This window comes from Pristiophorus japonicus, chromosome 4 (assembly GCF_044704955.1).
Source record: "Pristiophorus japonicus isolate sPriJap1 chromosome 4, sPriJap1.hap1, whole genome shotgun sequence".
NCBI lineage: Eukaryota > Metazoa > Chordata > Chondrichthyes > Pristiophoridae > Pristiophorus > Pristiophorus japonicus.
The window spans coordinates 3886553-3903808 of record NC_091980.1 but is presented as its reverse complement, the minus strand read 5'-3'; the positions used below and the strand labels follow the sequence as shown (position 1 = coordinate 3903808).

The 17256-nt window shown below is 52.6% G+C and overlaps 1 protein-coding gene across 1 annotated transcript in view; it reads right to left on the bottom strand.

Annotated features, from left to right (window-relative positions):
- flt4 (fms related receptor tyrosine kinase 4) overlaps positions 1-17256 on the bottom strand; it is a 355428-nt gene that overhangs the window by 52701 nt on the left and 285471 nt on the right. Inside the window, exons 16-19 of the mRNA XM_070877096.1 lie at positions 10994-11129; positions 10795-10899; positions 8899-9012; positions 156-244 (exon numbers count right to left, since the gene is read on the bottom strand). Of these exons, the coding sequence (XP_070733197.1) occupies positions 156-244; positions 8899-9012; positions 10795-10899; positions 10994-11129 (444 nt within the window). The remainder of the gene's footprint in view (positions 1-155; positions 245-8898; positions 9013-10794; positions 10900-10993; positions 11130-17256) is intronic.

Sequence of the window (17256 nt, the reverse complement as noted above, 5' to 3'; positions counted from 1 at the left end):
GGGAGTGTGTGTTCGGGGGGAGTGTGTGTGCGGGGGGAGTGTGTGTGCGGGGGGAGTGTGTGTGCGGGGGGAGTGTGTGTGCGGGGGGTGGGGGGGAGTGTGCAGGTGGAGTGTGCGCGGGGAGTGTGCCGGGGGAGTATGTGGGAAAACATTACCCTGTAGGGGATGAAATCTTCCCGCTTGGTCCTCAGATAGTTGGACAGGTTTCCATATTTACAGTATTCCACGATCACCATCAACGGACCTAAAAAAGCACAGAGTACAGAGGGTTAATGTGGAACACCACATTGCTGTGTCTGCCTCCATCAGTACACAAACACTTCCATTTTAGGAATATTAAATATTTTAGGAGCTATTAAAGATGATAGGAACAGGAAGAGGCCATTCAGCCCCACGAGCCTGTACCGTCATTCCGATAGATTCAATTGGTATGCTCTAGCACGAAGAGAAGGTGGGTGGGTGGGGTTGGGGGATATGGGGAGAAGGTGGGTGGGTGGGGTTGGGGGATATGGGGAGAAGGTGGGTAGGTGGGGTTGGGGGATATGGGGAGAAGGTGGGTAGGTGGGGTTGGGGGATATGGTGAGAAGGTGGGTGGGTGGGGTTGGGGATATGGGGAGAAGGTGGGTGGGTGGGGTTGGGGATATGGGGAGAAGGTGGGTGGGTGGGGTTGGGGATATGGGGAGAAGGTGGGTAGGTGGGGTTGGGGGATATGGGGAGAAGGTGGGTGGGTTGGGTTGGGGATATGGGGATATTAAAGAGGGGCGAGTTGTTGGGACTAGCACACCTCGGGGAGGGTATATCGGCCTCGGAAGGAGGGGGCAGCGCGGATTCACCAGAATGATACGGGGGCTAAATGGGTTAAATGATGAGGGACAGGTTGCACAGACTGGGCCTGTACTCCCTCGAGTGTAGAGTAAGGGGTGATCTAATCGAGGTGTTTACAATGATTAAAGGGTTTGAGAGGGTAGATCGAGAGAAACAATTCCCTCTGGTGGGGGGAGTCCAGAACAAGGGGGCGTCACCTTAAAATTAGAGCCCGGCCGTTCAGGGTGATGTCAGGAAAAACTTCTTCACACAAAGGGTGCTGGGAATCTGGAACTCTCTCCCTCAAAAAGCTGTAGATGTTGGGGGCAAAATGCGTAAGGGTATTAAGGGATATGGAACTAAGGCAGGTAAATGGAGTTAAGATACAGATCAGCCATGGTCTCATTGAATGGCGTAACAAGTTCAATGGGCTGAATGGCCTCCTCCTGTTCCTGTGTAACAGGCTCGAGGGGCTGAATGGCCTCCTCCTGTTCCTGTGTAACAGGCTCGAGGGGCTGAGTGGCCTCCTCCTGTTCCTGTGTTACGGCCTCGAGGGGCTGAGTGGCCTCCTCCTGTTCCTGTGTAACAGGCTCGAGGGGCTGAATGGCCTCCCTCCTGTTCCTGTGTAACAGGCTCGAGGGGCTGAATGGCCTCCTCCTGTTCCTGTGTAATAGACTCAAGGGGCTGAATGGCCTCCCTCCTGTTCCTATGTAACAGGCTCGAGGGGCTGAATGGCCTCCTCCTGTTCCTGTGTAACAGACTCGAGGGACTGAATGGTCTCCCTCCTGTTCCTGTGTAACAGGCTCGAGGGGCTGAATGGCCTCCTCCTGTTCCTGTGTAACAGACTCGAGGGACTGAATGGCCTCCCTCCTGTTCCTGTGTAACAGGCTCGAGGGGCTGAATGGCCTCCTCCTGTTCCTGTGTAACAGGCTTGAGGGGCTGAATGGCCTCCTCCTGTTCCTGTGTAACAGGCTCGAGGGGCAGAATGGCCTCCTCCTGTTCCTGTGTAACAGGCTCGAGGGGCAGAATGGCCTCCTCCTGTTCCTGTATTCCTAATTCAGTGGAAAGCCAGGGCTGAACGCAGGACGCAAAGCTCTGTTACTGCCCTGGGTGCAGTAATTCTGGCTTTCTAACTCCACTACTGTTACTTGAGAGCTAATGTTACGCTACTAACAGATTCACGAAGGGCCGTTAATGAAACTTTTTCAGGACGAGTCCATTTATAGATTTTAACAGAATGGCTCGGCGAGAATATATATTTAAATGGAGGTCAGTATTATTCCGGATCCACATCTGTCCGACAATCCACACAGGAAGTCGATGTTTTGCTGCAGTGAGGCCAGAATTGGAAGACAGTAAATAATTTGCGATGCACTTGAGTGTCATTGGACCGGTCCCTCGACTCCTCATCCACAAAAGGAAACAGCGTTTGTTCAACTGAGATTCTGTGTAAAACCCAACGAGCAATGATTCTGGGCTCTCTGAGCATAATTGGGAGACCACGGGTTTAAAGAAAGCCTTGCAAGACTTGTATTTCGATAGCGCCTTTCATGACTTCAAGACGTCCCAAAGCGCTTTACAGCCAATGAAGCACTTTTTCTAATGTAGTTACTGTTGTAATGTGGGAAACGCGGCAGACAATTTGTGCACAGCAAGCTCCCAGAAACAACAATGTGATAATGACCCAGATAATCTTTTTTTGTTGTGTTGATTGAGGGATTAATATTGGTCCAGGGAGAACTCCCCTGCTCTTCTTCAAAATAGTGCCATGGGATCGTTTACGTGCACCTAAGAGAGCAGATGGGGCCTCGGTTTAATGTCTCATCCAAAAGATGGCACCTCCAACAGTGCGGCGCTCCCTCAATACCGCCCCTCTGACAGTGCGGCATTCCCTCAGTACTGCCCCTCCGACAGTGCGGCGCTCCCTCAGTACTGCCCCTCCGACAGTGCGGCGCTCCCTCAGTACTGCCCCTCCGACAGTGCGGCGCTCCCTCAGTACTGCCCCTCCGACAGTGCGGCGCTACCTCAGTACTGCCCCTCCGACAGTGCGGCGCTCCCTCAGTACTGCCCGTCCGACAGTGCGGCGCTCCCTCAGTACTGCCCCTCCGACAGTGCGGCGCTCCCTCAGTACTGCCCCTCCGACAGTGCGGCGCTCCCTCAGTACTGCCCCTCCGACAGTGCGGCGCTCCCTCAGTACTGCCCCTCCGACAGTGCGGCGCTCCCTCAGTACTGCCCCTCCGACAGTGCGGTGCTCCCTCAGTACTGCCCCTCCGACACTGCTGCACTCCCTCAGTACTGCCCCTCCGACAGTGCGGCACTCCCTCAGTACTGCCCCTCCGACAGTGCGGCACTCCCTCAGTACTGCACTGGGAGTGTCAGCTTGGATTTTTGTGTTCAAATCTTTGTTGTGGGAGGTAAACCCAAAACTTTCTGACCCAGAGGCAATAATGCTACCCACTGAGCAATTGCTGACACTTAAGAGGTCAGGATCAGTCTAGGATCCCTCCACACAGTGACACTCCCGAGTATAAAATATAACATTGCAGAAATATCGACCGATTGTTTCACACGGAGCAGTATTTAAGGTGCGTTGACTCTTATTGTCTGTGGTTAAACACATCCATTTCTCCCCCAGTAACATCCTGCAAACACACACACACACTCACACACACACACACACAGAGCACTGAGTTCAGCGAGAGGCGATTTGAACCCCTACCCTCCCGGCAAAAACCAGACAGGCAGTCAGTGAAAATAGTCACTTACCCGCTGGGAACATTATACTTGCTTGTTCTACATAACTGCGTCTGCGGTAAGCAGTGTGACATGAAGTGCCGTTAAATCAACGCAGTATATTTGACAAGCACAAAAAGCAATGTGTTCCGTTACTCTGACAATATCAGTGGTTGGAAATAGCAGGAAATGCTCAGAGGCATTGTGTTGGAGTATCTCAGGGCTAACAAAATGGCATCAAAGCTGATATCAATAAGCTTGCCGATTGCCTCATTTCCCGCTGTCTCCGATATTAACCCGCGGTGGAGCTGTGGGCAGGAGAGGTGGGGCTCTCCTGTACTTATACAAGTTGGGAGGGGGGGGGGGGGGGGGCGGGGATCTGATTTAAGTTGGCACTTTGACCGAGGTGTGAGTGGGGAAACCTCCTGGGGTGAGAGGGTTGTCCTCTCAGGAGAGATTGTGTCGTTTGGGCCGATACTCTCTGGAGTTTAGAAGAATGAGAGGTGATCTCATTGAAACAAATCAGATTCTGAGGGGGATTGACAGGGTAGATACTGAGAGGTGGTTTCCCCTGGGCTGGAGAGTCAAGTACTGGGGGTCAAAGGGCTGGAAAGTCGGTATCGCCTCCGCTGGGGCGTTAACTTTTGAGAAGTTGGAAGTTTAGCGCCGGGCGCTAATCAATCTCACTGCCCGCTAACTTCAGTCTCAGCGCTGAAAGAATGCAGGGAGCGCTCAATCAGGCGCTAAAGGTGTAGGTCAGTGGCATTAGGCTCCAAGCCATAACGAATATGGGGTGCTGTGTAATCGGGAGTGAGCTTTAGTGAAGTTGCCTCCCAGCCATTAAAGGGGAGGGTCACTAGAATCTGCACAGCAGCCCCCCAGTGATTCGGAAAATGCAGAACTGCGATATGTTGTGGGATGAAATGCAAAGGCCCGCGATACTCCGGGGACGAATCTGCCTTTTTTTGGCTGCAGATACATCCCGTACTCCCTGCCGCTCATAACCGACCTTTGGCATGGGTGTTCCTTGCCAGCTGGGGCGCGGCCCGTCAAATATCGCCCCGCCAGCTGGCTGGGTCACACCTCAGCTCCCTGGCGCTGTCGGCGTGAGGCAGTAAGGCGTGGGGGGGGCGGGAGGGGGCGCTACTGAAGTTTTTAGATCGGGCGGACAGTGAGTGTTGCACGCTCCCTGACATCATGCCCTGCACGGCGAAAGGTGCCGAATGCTGAGTGTTATGTAGCCGGCAAACTTGCCATGTGGCATGAGATTCTCCCCTCTCCCCGCCCCCCCCCCCACCACCCGGCCCCCAGCCCGCGGTGCCACTGCCTGAGCGATCTATTAGTGCCCTCACCTGGCACTAACGGGGGGGCACTAACTTGCCGAATTTCTCCCCCACAGTCTCAGGATAAGGGGTCGGCCATTTAGGACTGAGATGAGGAGGACTTTCTTCATTCAGAGGGTGGTGAACCTGTGGAATTCTCTACCCCAGAGGGCTGTGGAGGCTCTCTGAGTATATTCAAGACAGAGATTGATAGAATTTTCAACTCTAGGGGAATCAAGGGATATATGCGGATCGGGTGGGAAACATAGAAACATAGAAAATAGGTGCAGGAGCAGGCCATTTGGCCCTTCGAGCCTGCACCGCCATTCAATGAGTTCATGGCTAAACATGCAACTTCAGTACCCCATTCCTGCTTTCTCGCCATACCCCTTGATCCCCTGAGTAGTAAGGACTACATCTAACTCCTCTTTGAATATATTTAGTGAATTGGCCTCAACAACTTTCTGTGGTAGAGAATTCTACAGGTTCACCACTCTCTGGGTGAAGAAGTTTCTCCTCATCTCGGTCCTAAATGGCTTACCCCTTATCCTTAGACTGTGACCCCTGGTTCTGGACTTCCCCAACATTGGGAACATTCTTCCTGCATCTAACCTGTCCAACCCCGTCAGAATTTTAAACGTTTCTATGAGGTCCCCTCTCATTCTTCTGAACTCCAGTGAATACAAGCCCAGTTGATCCAGTCTTTCTTGATATGTCAGTCCCGCCATCCCGGGAATCAGTCTGGTGAACCTTCGCTGCACTCCCTCAATAGCAAGAATGTCCTTCCTCAAGTTAGGAGACCAAAACTGTACACAATACTCCAGGTGTGGCCTCACCAAGGCCCTGTACAACTGTAGTAACACCTCCCTGCACCTGTATTCAAATCCCCTCGCTATGAAGGCCAACATGCCATTTGCTTTCTTAACCACCTGCTGTACCTGCATGCCAACCTTCAATGACTGATGTACCATGACACCCAGGAGTTGAGGTAGAAGATCAGCCATGATCTTATTGAATGGCGGAGCAGGCTCGAGGGGCCGAATGGCCAACTCCTGCTCCTAATTCTTATGTTCTTAAACCTCGCAGATTTCAGGTCAGGGTGAAGCAGGTCACCAGATGGTGAGAAGGGCTGAGAGGCCCCTTCAGGTAAGTAGCCCAGAAAGCCACCTCTGGGTGTATCCACGGCAACAAGGGGTGAGCAATGAATTCCCGGTCCCCAGGATTTACTTTTTTATAAAGAGTTGGGAGAGTGAGAAAGTGACAATAACGTGTGATGCTCAATTATATCTCTTGCATTCTGCTCATATTGCTGGAGTACAGATGATCAAATCGAGGTCTTTAAGATGATTAAAGAAGTAGAAAGACAGAAAGACAGACAGACAGACTTGCATTTATATAGCGCCTTTCACGACCACCGGGCGTCTCAAAGCGCTTCACAGCCAATGAAGTATTTTTGGAGTGTAGTCACTGTTGTAATGTGGGAAACGCGGCAGCCAATTTGCGCACAGCAAGCTCCCACACACAGCAATGTGATAATGACCAGATAATCTGTTTTTTTTGTATAGATGGTTGAGGGAGAAATATTGGCCCCAGGACACCGGGGATAACTCCCCTGCTCTTCTTCTAAATAGTGCCACGGGATCTTTTACGGCCACCTTAGAGATTAGACGGGGCCTCGGTTTAACATCTCATCCAAAAGACGGCATCTCCGACAATGAAGCCCTCCCTCAGTACCGCCCCTCCGACAGTGCAGCACTCCCTCAGTACTGCCCCTCCGACAGTGTGGCACTCCCTCAGTACTGCCCCTCCGACAGTGCGGCACTCCCTCAGTACTGCCCCTCCGACAGTGTGGCACTCCCTCAGTACTGCCCCTCCGACAGTGTGGCACTCCCTCAGTACTGCCCCTCCGACAGTGTGGCACTCCCTCAGTACTGCCCCTCCGACAGTGCGGCACTCCCTCAGTACTGCCCCTCCGACAGTGCGGCACTCCCTCAGTACTGCCCCTCCGACAGTGCGGCACTCCCTCAGTACTGCCCCTCCGACAGTGCGGCACTCCCTCAGTACTGCTCCTCCGACAGTGCGGCACTCCCTCAGTACTGCCCCTCCAACAGTGCAGGTTCCCTCAGTACTGCCCCTCCGACAGTGCGGCACTCCCTCAGTACTGCCCCTCCGACAATGCGGCACTCCCTCAGTACTGCCCCTCCGACAATGCGGCACTCCCTCAGTACTGCCCCTCTGACAGTGCAGGTTCCCTCAGTACTGACCCCCGACAGTGCGGCACTCCCTCAGTACTGCCCCTCCGACAATGCGGCACTCCCTCAGTACTGCCCCTCCGACAATGCGGCACTCCCTCAGTACTGCCCCTCCGACAGTGCGGCACTCCCTCAGTACTGCCCCTCCGACAGTGCGGCACTCCCTCAGTACTGCTCCTCCGACAGTGCAACGTTCTCTCAATACTGCCCCTCCATCAATGCAGCTCTCCCGGGGAGTGTTGGCCTAGATTTTTGTGCTCAAGTCTCTGGAGTGGGACTTGAACCGCAACCTTCTGACTCACAGGCGAGAGTGCTATCCACTGAGACATGGCTGATTGGATTTGATAGGGTAGATCGAGAGAAACTGTTCCCTCTGGTGGGGGGAGTCCAGAACAAGGGGGTGTCACCTTAAAATTAGAGCCAGGCCGTTCAAGGTGATGTCAGGGAGCACTTCTTCACACAAAGGGTGCTGGGAATCTGGAACTCTCTCCCCACAAAAAGTTGTTAAGGCTGGAGGTCAGTTCAAAATTTCTCCAAATTCTGTTGCCATCTTTTATATAAAATAAAATCCAGAATCATAAGCTAACGAAGGGTCACAAGCAACGTGCTGCTATATTTGGAGTAATTTTTAAATGTATAAATTATGGTTGTCCATAATTCAGTACAACAATTTGCATTAATTAGGCAACTTTAGTGTAGTATAATGTCCCAACGTGCTTCACAGGAGCGATTATCAAACAACATTTGACACTGAGCCATTTAAGGAGATATTCTGAAAAGTGATCAAAAGCTTGGTCAAAGAGGTAGGTTTTAGGGAGCGTCTTAAAGGAGGAGAGAGAGGTAGAGAGGCGGAGAGGTTTAGGGAGAGAGTTCCAGAGCTTGGGGCCCAGGCAACAGAAGGCTCAGCCACCGATGGTTGAGCGATTATAATCAGGGATGCTCAGGAGGGAAGAATTAGAGGGGCGCAGAGATCTCGGGGGGGTTGTGGGGCTGGAGGAGATTATAGAGATAGGGAGGGGTGAGGCCATGGAGGGATTTGAAAATGAGGATGAAAATTCTAAAATCAAGATGTTGGCAGACTGGGAGCCAATGTGGGTCAGTGAGCACGAGGGGTGATGGGTGAGTGGGACTCGTTGCAAGTTAGGACACGGGTCAGTGAGCACAGGGGGTGATGGGTGAGTGGGACTGGGTGCGAGTTAGGACACGGGGCAGCGAGCACAGGGGGTGATGGGTGAGCGGGACTTGGTGCGAGTTAGGACACGGGGCAGTGAGCACAGGGGGTGATGGGTGAGTGGGACTCGGTGCGAGTTAGGACACGGGGCAGTGAGCACGAGGGGTGATGGGTGAGTGGGACTGGGTGCGAGTTAGGACATGGGGCACAGAGAGTGATGAGTGAGCAAGACTTGGTGCGAGTTAGTATACGGGGCAGCGAGCACAAGGGTGAAGGGTGAGCGGGACTTGGTGCGAATTAGGACACGGGGCAGCGAGCACAGAGGGGTAATGGGTGAGCAGGACTTTGGTACGAGTTAGGACACGGGGCAGTGAGCACAGGGGGTGATGGATGAGTGGGACTCGGTGCGAGTTAGGACACGAGGCAGCGAGCACAGGGGGTGATGGGTGAGCGGGAATTGGTGCGAGTTAGGACACGGGGCAGTGAGCACAGGGGGTGATAGATGAGCGGGACAATAAATGATCAGTATGAGGAGGCCCAGATGAAGGACCATGGTGTCACACCTCCTCTGACAGGTACAGAGATGAACACAATGGCCCCTGGAGTCCCCGTTTACCATTCGCTTTGGTGCAGGCTCCCAGGAGATTAACGACATTGAGGTGGTTTCCGATATGAATGAGAATCTTCAGTTCGGACATCAGGGCCTTGTGTTCATTCGCTGTGGCTCCATCTAAACAACAGAGAATTCACATCAGTATTCACCCTAAAATGTACCATCGCTGTCCTACACAGACAGGGTTCACCTCTCCCACCCCCGTACTGTATCACCTGCAGTACATTAGCATCCTAACTGGACCAGCCACATCAATACTGTGGCTACAAGAGCGGGTCAGAGGCTGGGTATTCTGTGGAGAGTGTCTCACCTCCTGACTCCCCAAAGCCTCTCCACCATCTACAAGACACAAGTCAGGAGTGTGATGGAACACTCTCCACTTGCCTGGATGAGTGCAGCTCCAACAACACTCGAGAAGCTCGACACCATCCAGGACAAAGCAGCCGCTTGATTGGCCCCCCCATCCACCACCTTCAACATTCACTCCCTCCACCACCGGCGCCCCCTGGCTGCAGTGTGTACCATCTACAAGATGCACTGCAGCAACTCGCCAAGGCTTCTTCGGCAGCACCTCCCAAACCCACGACCACTACCACCTAGAAGGACAAGGGCAGCAAGCGCATGGGAACACCACCACCTCCACGTTCCCCTCCCAGTCACACACCATCCCGACTGGGAAATATATCGGCCGTTCCTTCATCGTCGCTGGGTCACAATCCTGGAACTCCCTCCCTAACAGCACTGTGGGAGCACCTTCACCACACGGGACTGCAGCGGTTCAAGAAGGCAGCTCACCACCACCTTCTCAAGGGGCAATTAGGGATGGGCAATAAATGCCGGCCTTGCCAGCGACACCCACATCCCAGGAATGAATAAAAAAGGGGTTGATGGATTTGGGGAGAAGGTGGGTAGGTGGGGTTGGGGGATATGGGGAGAAGGTGGGTAGGTGGGGTTGGGGGATATGGGGAGAAGGTGGGTAGGTGGGGTTGGGGGATATGGGGAGAAGGTGGGTAGGTGGGGTTGGGGGATATGGGGAGAAGGTGGGTAGGTGGGGTTGGGGGATATGGGGAGAAGGTGGGTAGGTGGGGTTGTGGGATATGGGGAGAAGGTGGGTAGGTGGGGTTGGGGGATATGGGGAGAAGGTGGGTAGGTGGGGTTGGGGGATATGGGGAGAAGGTGGGTCGGTGGGGTTGGGGGATATGGGGAGAAGGTGGGTAGGTGGGGTTGGGGGATATGGGGAGAAGGTGGGTAGGTGGGGTTGGGGGATATGGGGAGAAGGTGGGTCGGTGGGGTTGGGGGATATGGGGAGAAGGTGGGTAGGTGGGGTTGGGGGATATGGGGAGAAGGTGGGTCGGTGGGGTTGGGGGATATGGGGAGAAGGTGGGTAGGTGGGGTTGGGGGATGTGGGGAGAAGGGTGGGTGGGATTGGGGGATTTGGGGAGAAGGTAAGTAGGTGGGGAAGGTAGGTTGGATGAAGAAAGGAAAGGTTATCTTATTGCACCTGTATGTCTTTCACTGATGAAACTTGTCCATTCGATGTTTAAAGCTACAAAGTGCTGGGGAGCGAGGGGGAGTGAGGGGGAGCGGCGAGGGGGGGGGGGGGCGAAGAGTGGTGAGGGGGATCGAGGGGGAAGGAGGGGGAGCGAGGGGTAAGGAGGGGGAGCGAGGGGGAAGGAGGGGGAGCGAGGGGAAACGAGGTGGAGCGAGTGGACTCAATCGTCAGATGTTGGGTGGATTGCGATGGTGATGGGTTCGGTTACCCTGCAATGCTCAGCCGTATTCCTTCAGGCCACAATTGTGTGATTGATGAATGATCAGATGTAACCCCTCAGACTGGAAGCAGGCTCTCGGGTTGTTGAACACTCTCCCACCAGCCCCGCCCACCAATGGCGCTCTGACCTTTTAACATCTTCACTGCCACCGTCTTGCAGCTGCTGTTTTTGTCGATCCCGAAGGCCGAGGCTTCAACCACCTTCCCGAAGGCTCCGTGTCCCAGGGTTTTGCCTGAAATTGACAACGGTAAGCGGGGAATTAGCGGCTGCTCCGTGACTTACAACGGGCCAACTCATCCCGCCGACAACCGCCGAGAGGTCCTCACCCAGTCGCAGCCGGTCCCGCGGGAATTCCCACTTGCTGGAATCATAGGGCAGGTACTCGCACTGCTCGTCCAACGGGATCTCATCCGGGTCCATGATGATCGAGAGGTAGCCCGTTTTTATATCAGCCGGGTTTGTCTGGAACAAAGACCATCGCCTCAGCTTTCGGTCAGATTCTCAGCTCTTATCTCACCTCTCATTCTTCTAAACTCCAGCGAGTATAGGCCCAGTTCATCAATCTCTCCTTCCTACCTCCTCCCCATATCCCCAACCCCACCTACCCACCTCCTCTCCATATCCCCAATCCCACCTACCCACCTTCTCCCCACATCCCCAAACCCCACCTACCCACCCTCTCCCCATATCCCCCAACCCCACCTACCCACCTTCTCCCCATATCCCCCAACCCCACCTACCCACCTTCTCCCCATATTCCCAAACCCCACCTTCTTCCCATATCCCCCAACCCCACCTACCCACCTTCTCCCCATATCCCCCAACCCCACCTACCCACCTTCTCCCCATATCCCCCAACCCCACCTACCCACCTTCTCCCCATATCTCCTAACCTTCTCCCCATATCCCCAATCCCACCTACCCACCTTCTCCCCACATCCCCAAACCCCACCTACCCACCTTCTCCCCATATCCCCCAACCCCACCTACCCACCTTCTCCCCCTATCCCCCAACCCCACCTACCCACCTTCTCCCCATATCTCCCAACCTTCTCCCCATATCCCCAATCCCACCTACCCACCTTCTCCCCATATCACCCAACCCCACCGACCCACCTTCTCCCCATATCCTCAATCCCACCTACCCACCTTCTCCCCACATCCCCAAACCCCACCCACCCACCTTCTCCCCATATCCCCCAACCTCACCGACCCACCTTCTCCCCATATCCCGGATCCCACCCCACCCTTACTCGAATGGCCTAGTATCATGCGTGAGACTAGCCAATGAGCGCAAGCAAACTATTTTACCATGGGGAGCACCACACCTGTTCACACCCAATTGCCGCATACGCAATTACCGACAGTGGGATCTCTGGCCAGCGGCACTCCTGCCTCTGAGTCAGGAGATCATGGGTTCAAGTCCCACTCCAGGGACCTGAAAAGAAAATCTAGGCTGACACTCCCAGTGCAGTGCTGAGGGAGCCTTCTTTCAGATGAGACGTTAAACCGAGGCCCCGTTTGCTCTCTCATATAAAAGAACCCATGGCCACTATTTTAAAGAAGAGCAGGGGAGTTCTCCTCAGTGTCTCTCTAAATCAAACAGATGATCTGCTCATTATCACACTGTTGATTGTGGGAGCTTGCTGTACGCAAATTGGCTGCCGCACTTGCCTGCAATACAACAGTGACTACACTTCAAAAAGGGTTTCATCGGCTGTGAGGCACTTTGGGACTTCCCGAGGTGGTGAAAGGCGTGTTTTTGTTTCAGTGACCAGGAGCAGGAACCCTGCCTGATATTGCCCCGCCAAAAGGGAATAAGCCTTGAGCTCAGGGGTGGATTTCCCGCCCTCTGACTCAGAGAGCGAAGGGTTTAAACCCGCCCCAAGACAGTCGCAGTGGGTGCTGTAATGTCTGCACTGGTGAGTATGCTCACAGGTAGTTGTGTGATGGTGGTAAGCATGGTAAGCATGGTTGTCTGCCAAGCAGTTGGCCTGGGTTCGATTCCCAGTTTAGGGGTCACTAGATTATTTGTTTTCTACAAAAATAGTTGTAGAGCTGTTGAGTTGGGAGTGGCTTAGCCAGTCATGTGATGTTCGCAAGACTCAATAAAACCCCAGCCAGTTGGGTTCGGGGGATCCACGATGGGGCAGGTGGTTGTGAGCCTGGTGGATGAACTGGTAATGTGTAGTGTGATTGTTAAACCTTTTGCTAATAAACCAACTCGTTCTTAATAGCAATGTGTTGCTGTGGATTTTTCAGCAAAGAACCCATGAAGCAAATACATTAGCAGAAGAGACCTGAATATGATCTCAAAATACTGGGCTGGCACTACACAGAAACATAGAAAATAGGTGCAGGAGTAGGCCATTCGGCCCTTCGAGCCTGCACCACCATTCAATATGATCATGGCTGATCATGCAACTTCAGTACCCATTCCTGTTTTCTCTCCATACCCCCTGATCCTTTTAGCCGTAAGGGCCACATCTAACTCCCTTTTGAATAAATCGAACGAATTGGCCTCAACAACTTTCTGTGGTAGAGAATTCCACAGGTTCACCACTCTCCGAGTGAAGAAGTTTCTCCTCATCTCGGTCCTAAATGGCTTACCCCTTAACCTTAGACTGTGACCCCTGGTTCTGGACTTCCCTAACAACGGGAACATTCTTCCTGCATCTAACCTGTCCAATCCCGTCAGAATTTTATATGTTTCTGTGAGATCCCCTCTTATTCTTCTAAATTCCAGTGAATATAAGCCTAGCCAATCCAGTCTTTCTTCATATGTCAGTTCTGCCATTCCGGGAATCAGTCTGGTGAACCTTCGCTGCACTCCCTCAATAACAAGAATGTCCTTCCTCAGATTAGGGGACCAAAACTGAACACAAATATTCAAGGTGTGGCCTCACCAAGGCCCTGTACAACTGCAGTAAGACCTCCCTGCTCCTATACTCAAATCCCCTAGCTATGAAGGCCAACATACCATTTGCCTTCTTCACCGCCTGCTGTACCTGCATGCCACCTTTCAATGATTGATGTACCATGACACCCAGGTCTCGTTGCACCTCCCCTTTTCCTAATCTGTCACCATTCAGATAATAGTCTGTCTCTCCGTTTTTACCACCAAAGTGGATAACCTCACATTTATCCACATTATACTGCATCTGCCATTCACTTGCCCACTCACCTAACCTGTCCAAGTCACCCTGCAGCCTCTTAGCATCCTCCTCACAGCTCACACTGCCACCCAGCTTAGTGTCATCTGCAAACTTGGAGATATTACACTCAATTTCTTCGTCCAAATCATTAATGTATATTGTAAATAACTGGGGTCCCAGCACTGAACCTTGCAGTACCCCACTAGTCACTACCTGCCATTCTGAAAAGGACACATTTATTCCTACTCTTTGCTTCCTGTCTGCCAACCAGTTCTCTATCCACGTCAATACATGACTCCCAAGACCATGTGCTTTAATTTTGCACACCAATCTCTTGTGTGGGACCTTGTCAAAAGCCTTTTGAAAGTCCAAATACACCACATCCATTAGTTCTCCCTTGTCCACTCTACTCATTACATCCTCAAAAAATTCTAGAAGATTTGTCAAGCATGATTTCCCTTTCATAAATCCATGCTGACTTGGACCGATCCTGTCACTGCTTTCCAAATGCACTGCTATTACGTCTTTAATAATTGATTCCAACATTTTCCCCACTACTGATGTCAGGTTAACTGGTCGATAATTCCCTATTTTCTCTTTCCCTCCTTTTTTAAAAAGTGGTGTTACATTAGCTACCCTCCAATCCATAGGAACTGATCCAGAGTCCATGGAATGTTGGAAAATGACCACCAATGCATCCACTATTTCTAGGGCCATTTCCTTAAGTACTCTAGGATGCAGAATATCAGGCCCTGGGGATTTATCGGCCTTCAATCCCATCAATTTCCCTAACATAATTTCCTGACTAATAAGGATATCCTTCAGTTCCTCCTTCTCGCCAGACCATCGGTCCCCGAGTATTTCCGGAAGGTTATTTGTGTCTTCCTCAGTGAAGACAGAACCAAAGCATTTGTTCAATTGGTCTGCCATTTCTTTGTTCCCCATTATAAATTCACCTGAATCTGACTGCAAGGGACCTACGTTTGTCTTCACTAATCGTTTGCTCTTCACATATCTATAGAAGCTTTTGCAGTCAGTTTTTATGTTCCCAGCAAGCTTCCTCTCGTACTCTATTTCCCCCCCTCTAATTAAACCCTTTGTCCTCCTCTGCTGAATTCTAAATTTCTCCCAGTCCTCATGTTTGCTGCTTTTTCTGGCCAATTTATATGCCTCTTCCTTGGATTTAACACTATCCCTAATTTCCCTTGTTAGCCACGGTTGAGCCACCTTCCCCGTTTTATTTTTACGCGAGACAGGGATGTACAATTACTGAAGTTCATCCATATGATCTTTAAATGTTTGCTGTTGCCTATCCATCGTCAACCTTTAAGTATCATTCACCAGTCTATTCTAGCCAATTCACATCTCATATCATCGAAGTTACCTTTGTTTAAGTTCAGGATCCTAGTCTCTGAATTAACTGTGTCACTCTCCATCTTAATGAAGAATTCTACCATATTATGGTCACTCTTCCCCAAGGGGCCTCGCACAACAAGATTGCCAATTAATCCTTTCTCATTACACAACACCCAGTCTAGGATGGCCAACTCTCTAGTTGGTTCCTCGACATATTGGTCGAGAAAACCATCCCTGATACACTCCAGGAAATCCTTCTCCACCGCATTGCTACCAGTTTGGTTAGCCCAATCAACATGTAGATTAAAGTGTGGATGACTGGCGTCTGGTCAGAGTGACCATGGCCCAGGGACAGTGTGACCACTGGCCCACGGACAGTATGGCTGCTCGGAGTGAGAAGCGTTGTGTTTGCAGCAGACCCTCGTGCAGCACCGGCTCTGGACACTGGGTGAACACCCAGTGGGGGGATCGTGAGCAGTGGGCATGGGTGGTCTTCCCCATTGTAGGGGGGACGGAGGGGCATCTTTAGCCTCGGTCGCTGCCCATCTGCGAGAAGGTCCTCCAAGGACAAAAACAACGAGGAAGACAACAGGGAACTCGCGTGAGAGGCTGGAGTTAAGGGCTTCCCTGGGGGTAGAACACAATGAAGGTTCACTTCATTGATCCTTGGGAAGAGAGGATTGTCCTTTGTGGAGAGATTGTGTAGATCGGGCTGATATTCTCCGGAGTTTAGAAGAATGAGAGGTGATCTCATTGAAACATACAGATTCTGAGGGGGATTGACAGGGTAGATGCAGGGAGAGTGTTTCCCCCGGGCTGGGGAGTCTAGAACCAGGGGTCACAGTCTCAGGATAAGGGGTCGGCCATTTAGGACTGAGATGAGGAGGAATTTCTTCACTCAGAGGGTGGTGAATCTTTGGAATTCTCTGCCCCAGAGGGCTGTGGAGGCTCAGTCTTTGAGTATATTCAAGGCTGAGATCGATAGATTTTTGGAGTCTCGGGGAATCGAGGGATATGGGGATCGGGCGGGAAAGTGGAGTTGAGGTCGAAGATCAGCCGTGATCTCATTGAATGGCGGAGCAGGCTCGAGGGGCCGAATGGCCGCCGACTCCTATTTCTTATGTTCTGATGTTATTCTGGGACCCACGGCGCTGATGGAGAGGAGGGAGCTCGGCACGGGTCGGGCAGAGAAGCCGGCACGTTGCTGGCATGGCGGGCTCAGGACTCTGTCAGGCAGCGTATGTGTGAACTCACACCTGAACCGTGCGGTGTGTCGTTCACAGGAGCAGCGACGGCGAGACAACAGCAAGCCCACACCGGCTGCTTAAACCGCGGCAATTGGCAGGGCGTCGGATCGTGTGACAGGTGAATAAGGGTCAATGCCCCGCCTCCTCCTCTTGCATGGGACGGGGCCGGGAGATGAGGGTTTGGAGGGTGGGGGGGGGGGGGGGTACCCTGGGAGCGAGAAAAGGGTTGGTGCAATGACGCAACCCTGTTTGACCCTTCAAGGACCACCCTCAAAGCCTCCCGGATAAAGTGCAACAGCCCCACCGACACCTGGGAGTCCCTGGCCAAAGACCGCCCTAAGTGGAGGAAGTGCATCCGGGAGGGCGCTGAGCACCTCGAGTCTCGTCGCCGAGAGCATGCAGAAACCAAGCGCAGACAGCGGAAGGAGCGTGCGGCAAACCAGTCCCACCCTCCCCTTCCCTCAACCACTGTCTGTCCCACCTGTGACAGGGGACTGTGGCTCTCATACTGGTCTGTTCAGCCACCAAAGGACTCATTCTAAGAGTGGAAGCAAGTCTTCCTCGATTGCGAGGGACTCCCTGTGGTGAAGATGATGACCCTGGGGTGTAAGGCCGGAGGAGGCTGCAGAGATCGGGTGAGATCAGGCTGGAGCCGGTGGGGGTGGTGTAGGGTGGGTTAAGCCTCCCCCAGAAAGGCTATGTGGATGCTGGGGAGACAATTACAACGATCCAGACTTAGATCGATGATTTTTGTTGGGTGAAAGTATCGAGGGAAACGGAGCATAGGCAGGGAAAGTGATTTGATATACAGCAGCCAAATCTGACTAAATG